The sequence below is a fragment of the Apodemus sylvaticus genome, chromosome 1 (assembly GCF_947179515.1).
Source record: "Apodemus sylvaticus chromosome 1, mApoSyl1.1, whole genome shotgun sequence".
Classification (NCBI taxonomy): domain Eukaryota; kingdom Metazoa; phylum Chordata; class Mammalia; order Rodentia; family Muridae; genus Apodemus; species Apodemus sylvaticus.
Window position 1 is genome coordinate 40554481 of NC_067472.1, and position 18779 is coordinate 40573259.

At 43.0% G+C, this 18779-nt stretch overlaps 2 protein-coding genes across 4 annotated transcripts in view; one reads left to right on the forward strand and one right to left on the reverse strand.

Annotated features, from left to right (window-relative positions):
* Positions 1 to 18779, forward strand: part of Gda (guanine deaminase) — a 680631-nt gene that overhangs the window by 217681 nt on the left and 444171 nt on the right. The gene's annotated exons all lie outside the window — the stretch shown is intronic.
* Cemip2 (cell migration inducing hyaluronidase 2) overlaps positions 1 to 18779 on the reverse strand; it is a 74343-nt gene that overhangs the window by 27479 nt on the left and 28085 nt on the right. For all 3 annotated transcript variants that reach the window (XM_052188323.1, XM_052188315.1, XM_052188330.1), the window contains exons 8-15: positions 16766 to 16975; positions 16371 to 16576; positions 16170 to 16239; positions 13077 to 13205; positions 10477 to 10565; positions 4637 to 4768; positions 3425 to 3460; positions 2374 to 2529 (exon numbers count right to left, since the gene is read on the reverse strand). In XM_052188323.1, coding sequence (XP_052044283.1) covers positions 2374 to 2529; positions 3425 to 3460; positions 4637 to 4768; positions 10477 to 10565; positions 13077 to 13205; positions 16170 to 16239; positions 16371 to 16576; positions 16766 to 16975 — 1028 coding nt within the window. The remainder of the gene's footprint in view (positions 1 to 2373; positions 2530 to 3424; positions 3461 to 4636; positions 4769 to 10476; positions 10566 to 13076; positions 13206 to 16169; positions 16240 to 16370; positions 16577 to 16765; positions 16976 to 18779) is intronic.

Consider the following 18779-nt stretch of genomic DNA (forward strand, 5'->3'; position numbering starts at 1 on the left):
CTCAGTGGGTTCAAATCCCACCTCCCCTACTTAACAAGCTCTCATTTATAAAGCAGAAGGATGCAGGACATACCTGTCTGCATTTTGAGAGTCAAGTGAAGTTGAGCTACCTAGAACAGGCCTTGGCGAGCATTTGATAAATGTTAGCCACAGGAGATTCCTGACATATGGCTGGGGACACATGTAGACACACAAAGCACTTTCCTCAAACAGATGAGGGTTTAGGTTCAGGCTTTGGCACCACAACATACAAAACAGGAAGTTCTTTTTCTAGCAGTACTCATGATCCAATGGGAAAGCTACACAGAATGGTGTGCTTTCTACTTCACAGATCTGGACACCAAAAAAGCTGACAGGATGTCTTTCCCACTCCCCTGCCTCATCCTGACCCACACCCAGAGAGAACATACCCACAGTGGGCTGATTCTCAATGGGCCACGGCATCAGCTTGGAACTGAGGTCTTGAGAATACCAGTGAGATTCTTCTTTACCTGGTTTTCCCTCACATGTAATGAAGGCAGCCCCAAACCTCAGACCTGGGTGCTGGGTTAACTAGCTTTCAAGGTGGCTCTAATCCAAATGCGACTTTAAGAACTCTGATTGTCAAAATGGCAGTCCCTCAGCACACTGAGAATAAAAACACCTATGGCCCAAGTATACCACTCTTAGGCATATATCCAAAGGACATTCCATCCTATCACATGGATACTTGCTCAAATATGTTCATAGCAGCTTTATTCATAATAGCCAGAACAGCCTAGATGTCCCTCAACTGAGGAATGGATAAAGAAATTGTGGTATAGCCACACAATGAAGTATTGCTTAGTGGTTTAAAAAAAAAATGACATCATGAAATTTGAAGGCAAATGGACCCAGACCCAAAAGACAAATATGCTATATAGTTACTTGAAAATCAACATTAGCTGTTAAGACATACAGATAATCAAGCTGCAGTCCACAGACCCAATGAGGTTAGGTAAAAAGGAGGACTTTAGGGGGACACATGGATCTTCCTGAGAAGGGGAAAGAGATTATGTTTTTCGGGTGGCTGGGGAGAGACAGGAGAAGTTGGAAGTTGGTGGGAGGGATGGAGGGAGAAGGTATGGGAAGAGACAGCTGTTGAGGTAACTTGAGGCCTGCCTCATGAGAGGGAATCCATGCCCTACCATGCCTGGCTGATCAGGAAATGAGACTGGACAGCTCAGAGACCTAGGGTAGAAATGAACACAACTGTCGGAGGGAGAGAAGGACCAATGAAATGATTCCTAATGATATTCTGCTATCCTTATAGATCAATACCTTTTCTGGGCATCATCAGAGTCTTTCTCTGGCAGCAGACAGAAATGGGTGCAGAGACCCAGAGCCAGACATACAGAGAGTCTAAACTGGAGGTCCCCATCAGGTCTCTCCCCTGGGACATCAGGGAACCCCCTCAGAAAAGTGGGAGGAAAGACGTCCTACCAGTGGGAGCAGGTGTATCTCTAACTCTCGGGCCTGCTCTCCAGGCTCCTTTCCTCCTTCTGGGTTGGTTGCCTTGTCCAGCCTGACAGGAGGCTTTCATATTGTCTTATTGTATCTTGTTTTGTCCTGTCTGGCTGTCATCTCTTGTAGTCCTGCCCCTTTCTAACGAGGAAATGGAGACGGAGTGGATCTGGGGGAGAAGGGAGGGAGCGGGGTACAAGGAGGAGTGAAGGGGGAGAACTATGGTTGGGATATACTGGATGGGAGAAGAAACTAGTTTCAAAAAAAAATTCACACATACACACACACACACACACACACATACACACACACACACACACACACACACACACACACACACACACACACGGAGTCTTTCCGATTGTCATGACAGAACACCTGCCAGTTTTGCCCCCACCTCCTCACCATCTCAGACACATCTAATTACACCGCCTCGGCAGGGCCCTGCGGTGGCTTTGGCATCCACCAACTCTCATTTTCTAAGACTCTTTTCAGAGGTAATTTCCCTTTTCCAGTGGCTATTTCTGAAAAGCCAGCATCATGAATTGCAGGAAAGCTGACCTAATGTCATAGTTTATGGTTTGGCAACTTTCTATGTCTCAAGAAAGAAAAAACATTAAGAGGGGAAAAAAAATCCACTTATATAATAAGGTCTTATGTAAGGGATAAGAAACAAGAACAACTCCTTCATAAAACCGGTAATAAAACCTATGACATGGATAAGTATTAATGCTCTAACATCCCATGAGGATAACAGACGGTGATAACAACGGTAACAGTGAGTGCTGGGACCGAGACAGGAGAGCCAAAGGGAGGCGATCTAGCCAGGCTCATTACAGGAAAGACTGTGTCTCCACTGTTTTAATTCCCCTCTGCCAAAGTCCTACTCACCTGTTCCTGGGCAGCGTCCGCGGCTTCTGGTCTATTCCCCCTGTGCCCATGTACTTGTTTTGGCCACCCTGAAAGCCGTAATTCCTACTCTCCCCAACAAAGAGGGACTCCGACACCTCCTGACTGGACCCTTCATCACTTGGGAAGCTCCCATCACTGGTGAAAAGAGGAGAGAGGATATATTCATTGTCGGGGAAGTTTAAACAGCGCCCCCACAAGAAGGCAAGCTATAATTTAAAAAGCTAAACCATAAAAACTTAAGCTAATATCTTTTTTCCGATACGTATTAGAAAATCCTTAGAAATTGCTTTTATGCTATGAAAATTCCTTTTATAAATTAGTGAGCAATTTGAAAATTATATACAAATGCAAGAAGTTTAATTTATTAGCAACAGCTGATTAGCCTCAAGCAACAATGAATTTGCCTAGAATACAGCAATTAAGAGAATCATTGTCTACAGAAAAAGCGAGTTACAGAACTCGCCAGAGGCGCAGGTCAGTGGCAGAGTGCACAGGCAGCGTGGGATGATTTGATCCCCAGCACTGTGGAAAAATACACAAAAGCCCATGCAGAGACCCACACGCATGCGCGCACACACACACAGACACACACAAATTTAATTCTCAAAGCTTATCTTTTTTGTAAGTTAAAGCTGAGAGGAAAGTTTAGAATTTTTAATCTTCACTCCATTTATCTTCTTTCATCCTTTATTTTTAAAGACTTTCAGCCCAAAGTCCAAGAGTTTTCTTCTAGGCACATTTAATGACTACCCTACCCTTCTGTGGAATTTCAGCTAAATTCATCTACCACTTTGGCATAAATGCAATTAGTCTATTCAAAAAAAAAAAAAAAATGTGTGTGTGTTTTGGCCCTCTAGTGGTACCAAGAAGAGTGTGGGGTTTTTTTTCTTTCTTTTATTTTTTTATGCTAATAAATTATAAAACCTCTCTGGGTTAACTCCCCACCTCCACTCCAAAGCACAGAGGCAAAAATACTAAAGCTGGTTTTACCTTAAGGATTTAAAATAATCAAATTAAAACTGTTACAAACCTGGCAAAGGTCAACCCCTTTCCATTATCTGCAAATCTGTAAGAGGAAAAAGATGAGAATTTGTCTAAGTGATCAGGAAACATGGAAGAGGCAATTCCCTCAGTATGTGACCATGAAAGCCCTCTTCCTGGTGCTCAACTCTGCAACAATACAGCAGTTCAACCTCCCAGTCACCAAAGTACCATCTGCATGCTGAAAGTGCCGGGTTCAAATACTGACACTGCCAACTAGGACCTGTTTCTCAGCCCCTTCGTCTCAGTGTTCTCATCCATACGCTAAAATAATAATACATTTTTTATATGATTCTTGAGAGAATTAAATATACTAAACAATTCCAAGTATTTGAATAGTATCTGGAACTTGGTAAACACCATATAAAGGTATTAGCTAAAATGTGTTTTTAATCTTTATTTTGAGAAAGAATTGGGCTCTTTGCTTCACAATTTTTTAGTCTGAGAAATATGCCACCCCTACAGATTTAATACAGTGGTAAATCTGGGGTGAAAATTGCCAGAGAAATCAAAACTTTTTTTGCTAGACTGGTGAACAGTAAAACTGGACTCAGAATGCAACAGGCCTTTCTCTTGAAATCATGCAAGTGGAAAAAAACCAAGCAAGTTGCTTCCTGCCTCTAATAACACACAAGTCGGAGGACGTATTAAGACAGAATTAGACAGCTTTCATTTTGAGAGGAGTGGAAAGAAGACGGGACAAACTTTAAAGGGTTTCCAAAAGGAACAACAATAAAAGTCAAACCCCCAAGGTAGTTTCAAAATCTCTATCTAGCTCTCTGACAGGAACAGTGTTTGGTTATAGAGAGCTAAATTCTGGCTTTCTGGTCGACCTACTGAAGGCCTCTCATGTCACCAGACATTTCCAACAAAAGCTCCAGGATGAGAGGGTTCCAAACCTCAGCAGTAGTATTCATCCTCAGAGCCCAGCCAGTTGGTAATAATAATAATAAAATAATTAATTCCAGAAACTACAACTGTACCTTCATTCTACTCAGTTTAGAAAAAAAAAAAAAATCCGACTGGTTGTGGTGGCACTCACTGCTAACAGTACTTGGAAAGATCTATTCAAGGTCTTGTTACACAACAAGCTCAAGGCCAACCTGGGATCCCTGAGGCCCTGTCTTTAAAAAAATAAAAGTAAAAAAACTTAAAAATAGCCGGCAGTGTCGGCAGGCATATCTCTGCAGACAGCACTCACGCTGAATTCTGAACAATGATGTCTCCTCCTCGAACCCAGGCACCATTGTCGTTGTTTTTAAAAGCAATAAGCCTGTCAATGACAGCGGCAACGCGTGGCTTCTCAGGGTCTGCATCCTGATGGGGCCGAAACCTGTGGGGGTAGAAAAGTACTTTGTTAAGAACTGAAATAAGCAAAAGAAATAGAAACTATGTATGTATATTCACACTCTGGTCAAGAGGACAGATTCAAATTGGGCCAACATAAATAAATCAAAAAAAAAAAAAGTTAAGATACAACTTAGTTATAGTTCAAATACTAAAAAATTATATTTATTTATATGTAAATTTCCAGAAAAAAAATCCGTTCTTGTATTCTTAGAAAGTCAATACATAGAGTAGGTCTACCTGAGGCACAGCCAGCAGAGAGGGGACCCCACCATAACTGTCCTCTAAGAGGCTCCACCCAGCAGCTGACCAAAACTGATGCTGAGACCCATAGCTAAACTTTAGATGGAGCTCAGGAGGCCTTGTGGAAGAGCTGGGGAAAGGATTGAGGGACCCAAAGAGGATAGGGACTCCACAGGAAGAGCAACATAGTCAACTAACCTGGACCCTTTGGGGCTCCCAGAGACTGACCCACCAACCAAAGAGCACACATAGGCTGGACCCAACCCCCCCCATACACACACACACACACACACACACACACACACACACAGCAGAAGTGCAGCTTGGTCTTCATGTTGGTCCACCCATAACTGGAGTGGGGGGCATACCCTAACTCTATTGCCTAACTGTGCTGCCTTGTCTGGCTTCAGTGGGAGAGGATGTGCCTAGTCCTGTAATAACTTGAGGTACAGGGTAGACTGGTACCCAGCTGGGACCTCCTCCTTCTTGGGTGTAAAGGGAAGGTGGGGAGGGGGAAAGGAGGGGGCTGAGATTAGGATATAAAGTTAATTAGTTAATTAATTAATTAATAGAGAAAAAGTTACTGTGTATAAGGCTTTGTGAAAACATGCACACAGAAAGATAGTCATATGTATACCAGGTACTTCAATGTATCTTCTCCAATTCTTAAGTCACATATTCTTAATATAAACTCACTATGAAAATTAACCATATATTTCAACATAAATCTATATGAATTATGTCACTGAATTATATGCTATTTAGATGTTTTTAGCTAGAGAGACTAATCTAAGTTCAGTAGATAGCTTGGAAATGCCTAAACCTAAAAGACTAACTAAATTATTAATTATAAAGACTGAATTTCTCATATTCTTCACTCAACATTTATAAGGACCTTAGTGAAAAGGTAAAAAACTGGTCACACCATAACTCCACCCGCAGAGATAGAATAAAAAGCCAAAATTAAAAAAAAAAAAAAAAAAAAAAACGGTAACAGTGCAATTCATTGCACTGAGTGTTTCAATATCACAGGAAAGAGTCTTTGTACGATGCTGTGGGCCCACAGGAGGTGCTCAAAAGTAGCCACAAGAGAAGCATCTCTGTGAGAAGAGAACCCAGCCCGGGTGGCTCGTGCTGTCAGCTGCACACTCTATACCAACCACTACACTCTGCACCAAGCAAGTCACTGGAGAACAAGAAATGAGATGGGAAGGAGGGAAACGGAATAGGTCCAAGGCACACACACACCCCTTTGCTCAATAAGCAATGGGAGGTCAGCAAAAGCAGGAAATGGTGTGATCAGATCTTCTCTACCCCCAGCTTCCCACCCATCCTCCCAGGATGACATTTGGTGAATGGACTATAAGGAGCTATGGAGGGAGGCTCCTTGTGTGTTTCTGACAGATGCTGATGGTTCAGACTGGAATGGGAGCATTGGGAATGAAGAGGATGATGTCTACCCAAGCCCAGTGCCACAACTAGCTCAGACTGAAGAGGTGAAAAGCTTGCACAAAGTTGTTACATCAAGTCAAACTAGGAGAGCCATGGAAAGGAGTTCCGGAATGTTCTAAATTAGCGAGGTTCCCAACCTTTAAATATAGCTCCTCATGCCGTGCTGACCCACAACCATAAAAATTATTTCATTACTACTTCATAACTGTAATTGTGTTACTGTTACAAATTTTAATGTAAATATCTGATATGTAGAGTATCAGCTATGTGACCCCTCCCACCAACGGGGTCATGACCCACGGGTTGAGAACTGCTATGCTAAATAAAGACATGCAGATATTATAAAGCAACAACTGACCCCTGCTGCAGCCACCTCATCTCTTCTGAGTGTCTCTATATAGCCCAATCACTGATCACTTACACCAAAGCCATGTCCCCAATTTCAACTTTTTCATTGGTATTTAGAAAATACAGTTCAGGGCTGGCAAGATGGCTCAGCGGTTAAGAGCACGGTCTATCCTTCCAGAGGACCTGGGTTCAATTCCCAGCCCCCATATGGTAGCTCACAACCATCTACGACTCCAGCCCCAGGGGATCTGATAACCTCTTTTGGGTCATGAATGTGATACACTAAACACACAGACACAAAGACAAAATACTCAAGCACAAATAATAATAAATTTTTTTAATTCTAAAAACAAAAGAAAATAATGATATCAATTTTCATCATCATGACAGTTAATTTCTTTTATTTTTATTTAAGTGTATGTGTGGTTCTGTGTCACTGTGTATGTATGGACACAAAAGTGCAGGCGCCCACAGAGGCCAGATGCTGGAGGTAGCGGTGGTTGTGAGCCTCCCACCCTAGGCTGGGAACAGAACTCCTGCCCTCCCAGAGCTGCAAGCACTCCTAGCGGTTAAGCCATCTCTCCAGTCTCTTGGCTGCCAATACTGCTGACAACTTGATGGGATTTAAATCACTAGAGAAATAAGTCTCTAGGCATGTCTGTGAGGAAGTTTCCAGAGACTGGGTAAACTGAAGTAAGGTGACCCACCTACCCTAAATGCTAGTGGCACTAGTCTGTGAAAGAACCAGGTGCAGTGCTCCTCTCTCTCTGACTGGGGACTACAGATTTGAGATTTGCTGTGCTCCGCTGCCTCCCAACCTGACCACTCACCCAGCCTTCCTTCCCTGCTGTGATATCCCGTCTCAAACTATGAACAAACAAAACCCCTCCCCCCTCTTCAGGTGCTTCCTGTAAAATATTTGGTCACAGCAATGACAAAAATAATGAATACAATCCCCTCCCCTGATTTGAATGTACTAATTAGTGATAATGCACCGACCGGCTACAATGCCTCATCCTTCCCCCTTTAAAAACTTCTATATGAAATTCCCCAACTTCTAATGAAGTTTCCCAATCTCCAAATTCCCACTATTTCCCATCTTGCGGACTCTGATAACCGGTGAGTCAGCTTCCTCTCTGAGGAACAGGATGAGTGTGTCCACTGGATATCACGAGCGTGGTGATGCTCAGCTCACAGCCTGACTTATTTCTTACTCACTTGTGTCCTGTCATTTTTACTCATGCCTGGGTTGCATGTACACATGTGGGCATAGTCTACACATCAATCTATAGAAAACTACACACAGACACAGCTGTCAAGTGTATTGTCATTCTTCTATAATTAGCTCTTCAGTTACAGCTTCCTAACGGAGTCTAATTCCTTAGTATTTATAGTATGTATGCATTTGAAAACTGGTAAGAGAACTCAAGAGTATGGAGGAACAGTTATTTTCATAGTCTGTACAGGTTTATCTAGTAACAAACATCTGAAGTCATGAGTTACAAGGTCCACAGCCTCTTAATAGACTTATTCCTCCATCCATGTACATACATGGATACAAACATACAAAGTACACAGAGTGCCTTTGCACACATGCATATAATTGTGAGGGAACAAACACGTGCTGAGGCCAGATGTTCCTGTCAGCTGGTTTCCTCGCTCACGATTCACCTTAGTTTTCGAGATGGGGTCTCTCAGTGGACCCAATGCTCCACGATTCAGCTACATTGTTCCGCAGTCCCAGGGCCCCTCTTATCTCCTCCCACCTTGCCTGCCTTCTACGTGAGTCCAAGAGGTTGGACTGACATATCATCCTTGGGAAGCAAGCACTGGGCCAGCTCGGCCAGCAGGCTTAGATAAATTCTTTCAAGGCAGAAAAACGAGTCAAATGCTTAGCAATTTTTCTGGCAACACCAGCTGACAAAGGACACCTCACTAAAACTACCGATTATAAAGGTTTTCTAAAAGCAGGTATGACCAGGTTTGGTGCTCCTACCTGTAATCCCAACACTTGGGATGCAGAGGCAGGCAGGTCCTGTGAGTTCTAGACCATACTGAATTCCATATTGAGTCTAGTCTCATAACACACATAATAAAAAAACAAACAAACAAACAAACAAGCAACCTTCCAATAGCAACTTTGTGGATTTTTATTGTTTTGTTTTGTTTGGGGGCGGGGGGAACTTGGCCAATAGTCTAATTGGATTTATTGTCAACTTGATATAAAAGTAGAGTCGCCTGGGAAGAAGTAGCCTCGACTGAGGAATTTCCTAGATCAGACTAGCCCATTGGCCTGTCTGTGGGGCATTTTCTTGATTGCAACAGCATCCCCACAGGGTCTCTGCTTCACGCTCCTACTGTAAGCTTCTGCCACTGCCTCCCAATACAGTTATAGCCTGTGAGCTGAAATAGACCCTCTCCTCCCTCCCCAAGCTGAATTTTTTTTTTGGGGGGGGGGGTATTTTTGTTTTTTTCAAGACAGGGTTTCTCTGTGTAGACCAGGCTGGCCTCGAACTCAGAAATCTGCCTGCCTCTGCCTCCCAAGTACTGGGATTAAAGGCGTGCGCCACCACTGCCCAGCGCCCAAGTTGCTTTGAGTCGTGGTGTTTTTATCACAATGACAGGAAGCAAACTGGGCCAGCCGATATTTCTGGTTCATTATTTTATTCTCATCTAACTGGCGCTCCTTAAGACTTTGCCCCTTTTTGGTATTTCAGGTTGGCCACCTTGGGGCCTTAAATGTTCACCGGTCACAGCTCTCAGCGGTTTCATGCTTAACTTGACCTGCGGAACCCTGATGCACAATTCACCAAGTGGACTCTGCCCAGCTTCTCCTGACCTCGCACCTTAGCAGTGTAGGGCAAGAATCCTGCCTTGCACAGTAGATCACATTCAGCCACCTCTAGTCTGGCTCCGGCTTTATTTCCTTAACAACTTGGCTGGTCCTGCTTCTCTCCTTTGTCTGGAAAAAGCCTTTGCAACCTATCACCCTTTCATCTTCATGATCTGGTCAATAAACTTGAAGAATAGAAAAACACTATGTTCCCAGTTTCTACGGAGTATGACTTCAGGTTGCCACATTGTCCAGAACACTTTCTGCACCTGAGATGTTTTGTTTCCTTTGGCTGGCAGAGAAAGCGCGCCCCAGCACTGACCCGCATTCCAAGCACGTTATGCGGTTACACGGGAGAGTAACACAGCGTGCCAGGAGGTTAACCCGAGGCTACCAACGAGAACCAGAGCCAGCTTAAAACCAAATCTGGGATCATTCCCTTGAAACAAAATCCAGCGGTCTACCACATCTGAGCACTCACTGTAATTCTATATGCTTAGGTTTTGGGGAAGAGGAGGTTGACTTGTTTCTCAGGGAGTAAGTCTTTGTTCTCAATCTGAAACCATTGTCAACCTTTCTTTCTCTTTCTGTTTCTCACTGTAACTCCCTCTCACAGGAATCTCCACTGTGAAAGAGGAACAAGGAAGGCATCAACTTCCTCTGCATTTCACAAAGATAAACGCCTCTCATATGAGCTTTCAAAACCTCATCTGCACAGGCTGCCATCAAAGATAGCACCGTGTGCTTGTATCCGAAAGGTCTCACTCACCCTGGGAAGGTTAAGCCTAGGTGTACACTGAGAAGGAAGATGGCCCTACCTTGCACTGTTATCCAGGCAGAGGTACTCCCTTGGGTCAGAAGCACTGGAGTTGGTCGTTTTGACACCTTTGTCAACAAATAAACCAGCCTGAAATACACAACAATGGGCTAAGGTGAATATGGATCCCGAGATACAACCACCTGCATAAGGGGGCGGGGAAACATCCACCTGCATAAGGGGGCGGGGAAATACTTCTGAGCTTCTCATTTCACCCAGAACTGGAAATGGGGGGGTGGAGGGTAGGGGGCGGGGAAGCTGCCTTGAAAATCAAGCCTGGATATTTTTAGCTTATCCATCTGGTCATTCAACAACCATTTAGTGTACACATAACGTTTTACATGTTAATTAGAAAAAAAGAAATATTCCCTGGCAAAATGGCACCGAGATAGAGCTTTCTCAGGTCTGGGAGAGGACTCCAGACATGTCTCCTACATGACGCCAAAATCCTCAAGACAGAGAGGAACTGTCTGAGCAGAAGAATGCGCTGGGGGTGAGCATGAAGCAGCTGAAGAGCCCAGAGAAAAGTACTCACAGGAAGAGTCTATACGAAAAACTGTAGAGAAAAGAGATGGCATGGAATATTCCAGAACGAGTCCTGAATGGACTAACAATACCAAGGGCCAGGGAAGGGAGCGGAGAGCACAAGTCAGGCCCCGCAGATTTATAACCGCAGATTTAATTCTCTTATAACTAATGAGGTAAGTGCATATTGTCCTACATATGACATAATTAGTGATAGCTTTATCGTGAAGGTAATGTTTAAAAATGGTAAGCTGAAGATGTAAGACAATGGGGATCTGAAAAAAAATCAAAACAATACTACACATAGGAAGCAAATACTCCATCTAAAAGTGGATTAAAGTGGGCAGAAGAGATGAACTGAGAAACAGGAGGAAACTGAAATACTCGGGTTCCTCAGAAGCAGAGAGGCAATGATGGTTCAGCGTAACTGATGAGCTATCTGGGGCCAAGAAGAGAAGCTTAGATTGTTTTGATTAAGTCAAACACAGAATTAACTAGTTCTTTAATAGACATAGAAATAGAGGAAATCAGGCAAGCATAAAGCAAAGGATTTCCATGATCAATTATTTTAATGCATTCATAAAACACTAAGGTGTAACCCTGTAAGTAACCATGTAAATGTGGTAACCAGCCGACCTGGGCTAGGTAAGGATTCAGGAAGCCTCAGGGTCTCATCAAAGTGCACACATGTGTGATGATGAGTGAGCCCAACATACCATGCTTCTTTTTGTCACTCCAATGGTTCAATTTCATTTGGTTATAAAATACTCTGTGTAATCATCCCCAAATTTAACAAATTAAAACCTAATTATATCCTCAGATTTAATACTCTTACAATTAATGAGATAAGTGAGTGTTGTCACGGTACATGACACCAAGAATTAATTAGAGATAGTTTTCACATCACCAATATAATTTTGAAAAATTAAAGATTTTTTCCCCCTTTGAGATGCTACTTTCTAAATATTAGCCTTAGTCAATTACCCATCTCGCAGCAGTAACAGTAGGTTTTTCTTGTCTCAGTTCAAGTAATTCAGTTTCTCGTAACACTTAGATTCGCATGTTGTATATGCACATTGTGTGTGTGTGTGTGTGTAGGGGGTATGCATCTGTATGCACAAGTACAAAGGTCAGAGAAGAGCATCAGCTATCCTCTCACCCTCACCATATTCTTTTGAGACAGTGTCTCTCCCTGAGCCTGGAACTCAGCTGGTAGCCAGGAAGCACCAGCCATTGCCCTGACTCTGCCTGCACCAGCTCTAGGGTTGCAGGTGCACACAGTCACAGCGGTGTACATAGTGTTTTCTCAGGTGCTTGGATCCTAAGTCAGGTGCGCACGCCTGCACAAGCCCATTACCTACTAAACCATCTCTCTAACTCCAACACTCTAGTTTTTAAATGTCATCCATGAAACTGTTGATCGGAGTCTGATTTAAGTCATATCACAGGGATGGCTCTAATGATCCATATACAATAAAAAGATTGAAGTGACTTGAGGACAGGAAATGGACCAAGGATATTCATCATGATGGGAATTACAAATCCCACAGAAACAGGAGGTTCTGAATGACCTTTATGTGACTTAAATTAAGTGCAATGTTCTCAAACAGTATTTAACCATTGAAATACTTGGTGGTAGTAAATGGCCAGGGACACTGAGCCAGCACTGTGGAAAGAAGTGGGGAAGTGACACAGGAAGAAAATTCCTAAGTCCCAGATATGTCCTGTAACAGGCGATCCCGGAAACTTGACATTGAAGACAGGAAAGAGAGAAAAGGGCAAGGGGGGCAAGCAGGTGGGCGGGCGGGCGGGCAGCAAGGACAAGAGAGGTGAGACTGACCATCAAGTCTATGATAGATTTAAACAGATCACACAAGCAAGGGTATGTTGTGCCTTGGGATGGCGTGACTATACCAGCCCTTGCCAGGTGTTGGCTGAAGGTTAGAAGAACCAGCCACCAGAAGCCTGAGCCAGGTGAAGATCTGCTCATTATAAATTGCTACTCTGTCACTGCAGTACAAAGAGGATCAGGGTAGCGAAGTCCACCCTATGATCACACGCACTTCAGAACCCTACCTTAAAATTTGAATGAACCCTGTTGTTATAAAATATCCCCAGTGGAGTGAGTTCTGGCTTCTCCAGGAGCTGCAGTCCACTGGATTCCCCAGTTGGTTCCTTATGAAATAAATACCATATCCCAGCATCCTACAAATGAAAAGACAAGGCCATTGAAAACATTATTTAAAAAAAAATTATGTACAAAAAATGGGTCTCATTATGACATTTTTATACATATATAAACATACATACATACATACATACATACATACACACACATATAATATATATGCCTCACTCCAATCTATCCAATACCTCTGGTCCTCCTCCAAGCTCCTCCTCTTCCCCATCCTCCCACAAACAGTTCCTTTCTAGTTGGATATTACATATACAGACACTCATATACATATGTTCAATCCAGATTCTTTCTATGAAGAAAATCTGTGGTATTTTTCTTTCTCCGGTTTCCTTCCTTGTCCCACTTCCTTCCTCCCATAAAAGACTCCCTCTTTTCCAACTCCTTGGAGTCCCCTCCTGTAACTTTCATGTCATATAGACATATATTTCTATTATATCCAGATTTTGAATATGAGAGAAAATATGCAACACTGACCTTCCACAGACATAAAGCCTCAGTTTTTATGAAGCCGCCATGTGAAACACCCTCCTAAGGTGCAGCAAATGTTTCTCATTGTTTCAGGCTCAGAACTGAATGCAAAAAGCTGCCCACATTATACAGCCTCCCTGAGCGGTTATATCTGGTTGTTTTTTCAAAGCAAATAAGATTTTGCTTGCAGGATGGGACAAAAGACATAGTTGGCAAATACCCAAACCCAACTTTCCCATCATTATGAAGTCTGACATGCTATGCAGAGGAGAGCCCTGCTTGCCTTCTGAATGACCAGAACAGCACAGCCCTTGAGCAATGTGGTTTTTCATGTTTACCTCCGAACCTGATCAATAGATGAGTCATGGCTATTAAACAACTGTCTGCTGGCAGACAGAGCTCACTGGCTTCTTTCAAACAACTCCAATGCCCTTCCTGTTCTTGGGCGAGTTTGTGCCAAAGGGGAGGGGGGGGGGCATGAGGGACGCCACATGTATGAATCAGGGTGCTGTCTCTCAGTGCAGACCCTGTCTGTTCCACTGCAGGACTACTGGCCCTAACAGGAACAGAACAGTTTAAAGGTTTTCTGATATAAAGTGAGACGTGAAAACAGAAGTAAAAGTTCTTAACTCATTCTCATTTTTTAATTTTGCAACTGAATTAATAATTAACTCCGTGTGAAGGACAACATCCTATGGAACACTGCCAAGGTATTTTTTTTTTTAACTTATACAGTGTAAAAAGATTAAACTGGTGTAAACTCAGCATGTCTTTATTTAGTGCCCACTATATACTCAGGTGTAGCAAAACTACTGTAAAGTAATTCACAATGTAGTGGGGGGAAAGATCATTAAAATAAAGCATATGTAGTATCCAGCTAGTTGTTACTAAAGTCCTTTAGGGACACAGAGGAGACACGAAGTGTGGAAGGTATACATACCTACACACCCAAATGACTGTAATGTCAACATTTTTCCATGATCAAAGGTTACGAATGGGTCTTAATACAACGAACTGTTTTGAAAAAAACCGTTGGCCACCTCAACATTTTGGATGCAATTCAGACAGCAAAAGGAAACATAAAGGGGTTGGAGGAAAGGCTTGAGGCCGCACCCCTGCAAGCAGAGGGCAGAGCCAGCCTTCCCAAGATGCCCAGGGCTTGGGGAATGAGGACATGCAGGCACACAGCAGCTGTCTGCTGCTATATTCTGTCCTGTCTAAACAGGTAACGGCAGCAATAGACAGGTAGAGGACGCAATGTCGGGGTGTAACAAAACAGCTTCGTCTACTCCTGGAGAGTGCCCTGTCAAATGTTGGCTTCACTGAAGCAGTTTCTCTAGAGAGAAAACTTCTAGAATGACCATGCATGAGACTCATTCATTATTCTTGCTGAAGAGAGGAGGACTTCTCCCAGCTCTGCCCCAGGCTTTTACGGGCGACTGCATCTGCTCTCCTCTGTGGTCCCAGCTTCTGGCAAAGCTAAGAGGAAGCAGTGTTGTGACGGCCTAACTTTCCAGCAACAAACAGTGAAAACAGCCCACACAGGCTCCTTAGATACTCGATGGAGAACGAATGAATGAAAATCTAAACCATTCACCATCCAGTGCCTGCGCGGTCAAACGAGACTCTTCAAATGTGGGATCCTTCATGTTTAAAGACAAGCGCTGTGTGGGTTCAGGGGTTACACGGTGAGGCTTGTTTGCTCAAGGCAGGTCGCCTCTTATTTCTCAGAAATGATGTTCCACATTAACATATTGAACGACTGTGATGTGTACATATGTTACACACAGTAACTAAGTTACTGCATTATTCACAGACCGGCACTATAATTTTTCACCCTAGTTACAATCTAGATAATATTATTAAAATTTCATTTATATAAATCAGTAATTTTGAACTACACTTAACGGTAAGGATAAACTACCCCATGGACAATTTTTACTATTTAAAAATATTTGTTTCTCTTAGAAATCGTTCTTCTGTGTGTTTATGTGCCAATTGTCTGTCTTAAACAAATCATAGCTGAGGTTTTAGCCTGCTTTATCAAGATGTCCCTAAATGTAATTAATTCCTGCAAAAAGATATGTCCCCTGGCCAGAATGGCACAGTATTCTACACACTGACTCATGCCCATAAAGCCATGGGAAGGCTCTCCTTGATCATCAGCATTAGAGATGGAAGTGACGTGCTGCTTGGTCACCGAAGATGTAACCAGGAGAAGCCAGAGAGCTCATACATCAATCACACCCTACCACTCCATCCCAGGGATGACATCATCCTGGAGACCGCTCACCTCTGTTCCTGCATTTGCTGTCTGTGTCTAGATTCATAGCTCCTAACCGGCAAGGATTTAGAAGGAAGGGGAAGAATCATCTCAGTTACCTCCTGCTCCCAATGAGACAGGCAGAACCAGAAAACAGTATCATGCCTGGGTCTGTGAGCATCATACCTGTATAAGCCAGAGCCATCACAAGCGCGAAGAGAAACACAACAGTATGATTTACCTGTGAGCCTGCGGCTGCGTTACTGATCAGATGGTTGTTGGGGTGGGCAATCCAGAAAGTTGAAACGGCCCTGCAAGACATTATTGAGGGTGACTTTAAACATTCACAAAACTCCTGTCCATTAAAATCTCCCCAACAAGAACTTTCCACAGAGTCCAAGGCCTTGACTGCCACACAACAGCTTGTCCACTAATTACTCACATACAGTCTGTGGTAGGCACAGGGATGTAGTTTCCAAACACTCCATCACGCATGACTGTGCACATGGAGCTGTTCCTGTCCGTGGGGAGGAGAGTGCCCGGTTTGGTAAGAAGCCCCAAGTTATGGAACAAAATATTTCTCTGTTCAACACCATCTTCCAAAAAGAAGCAATGACCCAGTGTGTCGAATCCAATGGTGTCTTTGATCTGCAGAAATGTAGGTGGCATAATGTCACTGGACATAAAGCTACTTGAGGTTTCCATAATAAGTGAGCATAAGATAATTGAGGTGATAAAAAAGACACTAGGCCTTGGATGATGTCTTCAGTCATGAGTATCAGGGAGAGCAGACATTTCAATGAAAACTGTTGCATGTCAGCATGTGAGGCTACTTACGAGCAGGCCACTGGTCCCATGCACAGTGATGCACCTAGAAAAGCTGTGATGAACAGACAGGCCATCCACAGATGCTGGATGGCTGTACCCTCCTTTAGAATCCACGTCTCCACACAGGTGAAAATGAACAGGATACCGACCCAAATGCTGCTGGCCCATGTGTTTCAATTCCACATAAGAAAGATGGACTGACGTAAAATTCTTCTCTATCTAGAAGACAAAATGATTCCTTTTCAGGACAAGAAAGAAGCAAGGAATGTGCATATATATTAAACAGAAGGTATCTATGGAGAAAATATGGTATGATGTTTTGTTGGAAAAATGGATCAGTTGCTAAAATGTCTGCTATGCAAACATAAGGATCTGAGTTCAATCTCCAGCCCTATGTAAAGAGATAAGGGAGGGAGGTAAAGGTCTGTGATCCCTGTACTGGGGAGGCAGACACAGGCAAATTCATGGAGCCTGCTGGCCAACCGGTCTAGCCTAACTGCTGAGTCCTAGGTCTCAGTGAGACCCAGTCTTGAGCATAGGACACATAGGTGGTAGACAACTCCTGAGGGAGAATCCTCAGGATGACTTCTGGCCTTCACACATATGTAACACATGCACACACACACACATACACAAACACACACACACACACACAAAGGCATGCACGCACGCACGCACACATGCACCCCACACACAAATATACATACGCTCCCACACAAATATACCAATAAAATAAGAATATGTCTCTTCCTTTGTGTTTTACCAGAGCCTCACTTAACAATGAAGCACTTTGGAGGCTAGAGATGTAACTGAGTAGTGCTACTTGATTGGCTTGTGTGAGGCCCCCCAGTTTGATTCACAGCTATGAAAACAGTAAAAAAATAACAGGAAATACTTCTTTATATAGGTGCTTGTTTCAAAGAGCCATGGGACTAACTTCTAATCAGAAATAAAAATGAAATAAGGAAAATCACAAACTGGATTTCCCCAAGAGGGAACAAAGGATAGGACAGTGAGTTATGGGGTAGGGTTGGGTTCATTTCCTTTGAGTTTCTCAGACAAAGTCTTGCTATGCAACCTTGGCTGGCCTGGCAGTCAGTATGTAGCTCAGGCTAGCCTCATTGTTGTCCCTACAGGAATCCACCTTCCTCAGCACTGCAAGTCCTGGGATAACAGGTGTGTGCCATTACACCTGGCTATGTTTTGCTGAAACTATGGGTACGACTCAACAACGTAAACACTACAGCATTATAAAATCACTGTTGAACTGAAACTATCAAAATCTGAGGATGCACTTTATCCTATAACCACAGGCCATTCATTGTCCATGGTGAAAAAGATCCAAATCCTAACTTTAGTAGAAGGTGACTTGTCAATGCACACTACTTTTTGAACCACAATAAAGCCAAGATAATTAATAAATCAAATCAGAGGCTGTCTATATTTTGGTCATTCATATTTTTTTTTTCATTTTTATATCCTCAACCACAGCTAGATAGCTATTTATTTCTACCTACTTACCAGTGTTTAGTTTGTGGAAAACTCTCCTTAAAAATTCCCCTACAGGGGGAAAAAATCTCCTATGATACAAAGTTGAAGCACTCTCAGTATCTTCAAACACTGGATTTTCCAATCATATAATTGAAATAATGCAGGAATGCTGGTTCAGCATTCCTGAAGCCAGCGATTCAGAAGCTTTACTAATATCCAAAAGTCATCCAACACAAAAAGAGATTTCAGACAGTCTGCCGAAAAGACTGAATAACTAGATACACAGAATACTGTCTACCACATGATAACTGTTTGCTATTCTAAGGAATAAAATTCTGCACACAGTAATTTTTATAGAAGCAGATTTGGACTATGCATACTAGTACTATCTACCCTTTAGTAGTATCAGATTCTTGAGAAGCCCAGAGGTCTGGAGAAATTACAAGCATGGAGAGCAAGCGCATCGTGGTCTTCTGTGTGACTGGGTTCTCCCTACTACATCCAGTTAATAATTCTTCACAAAATAATTCTT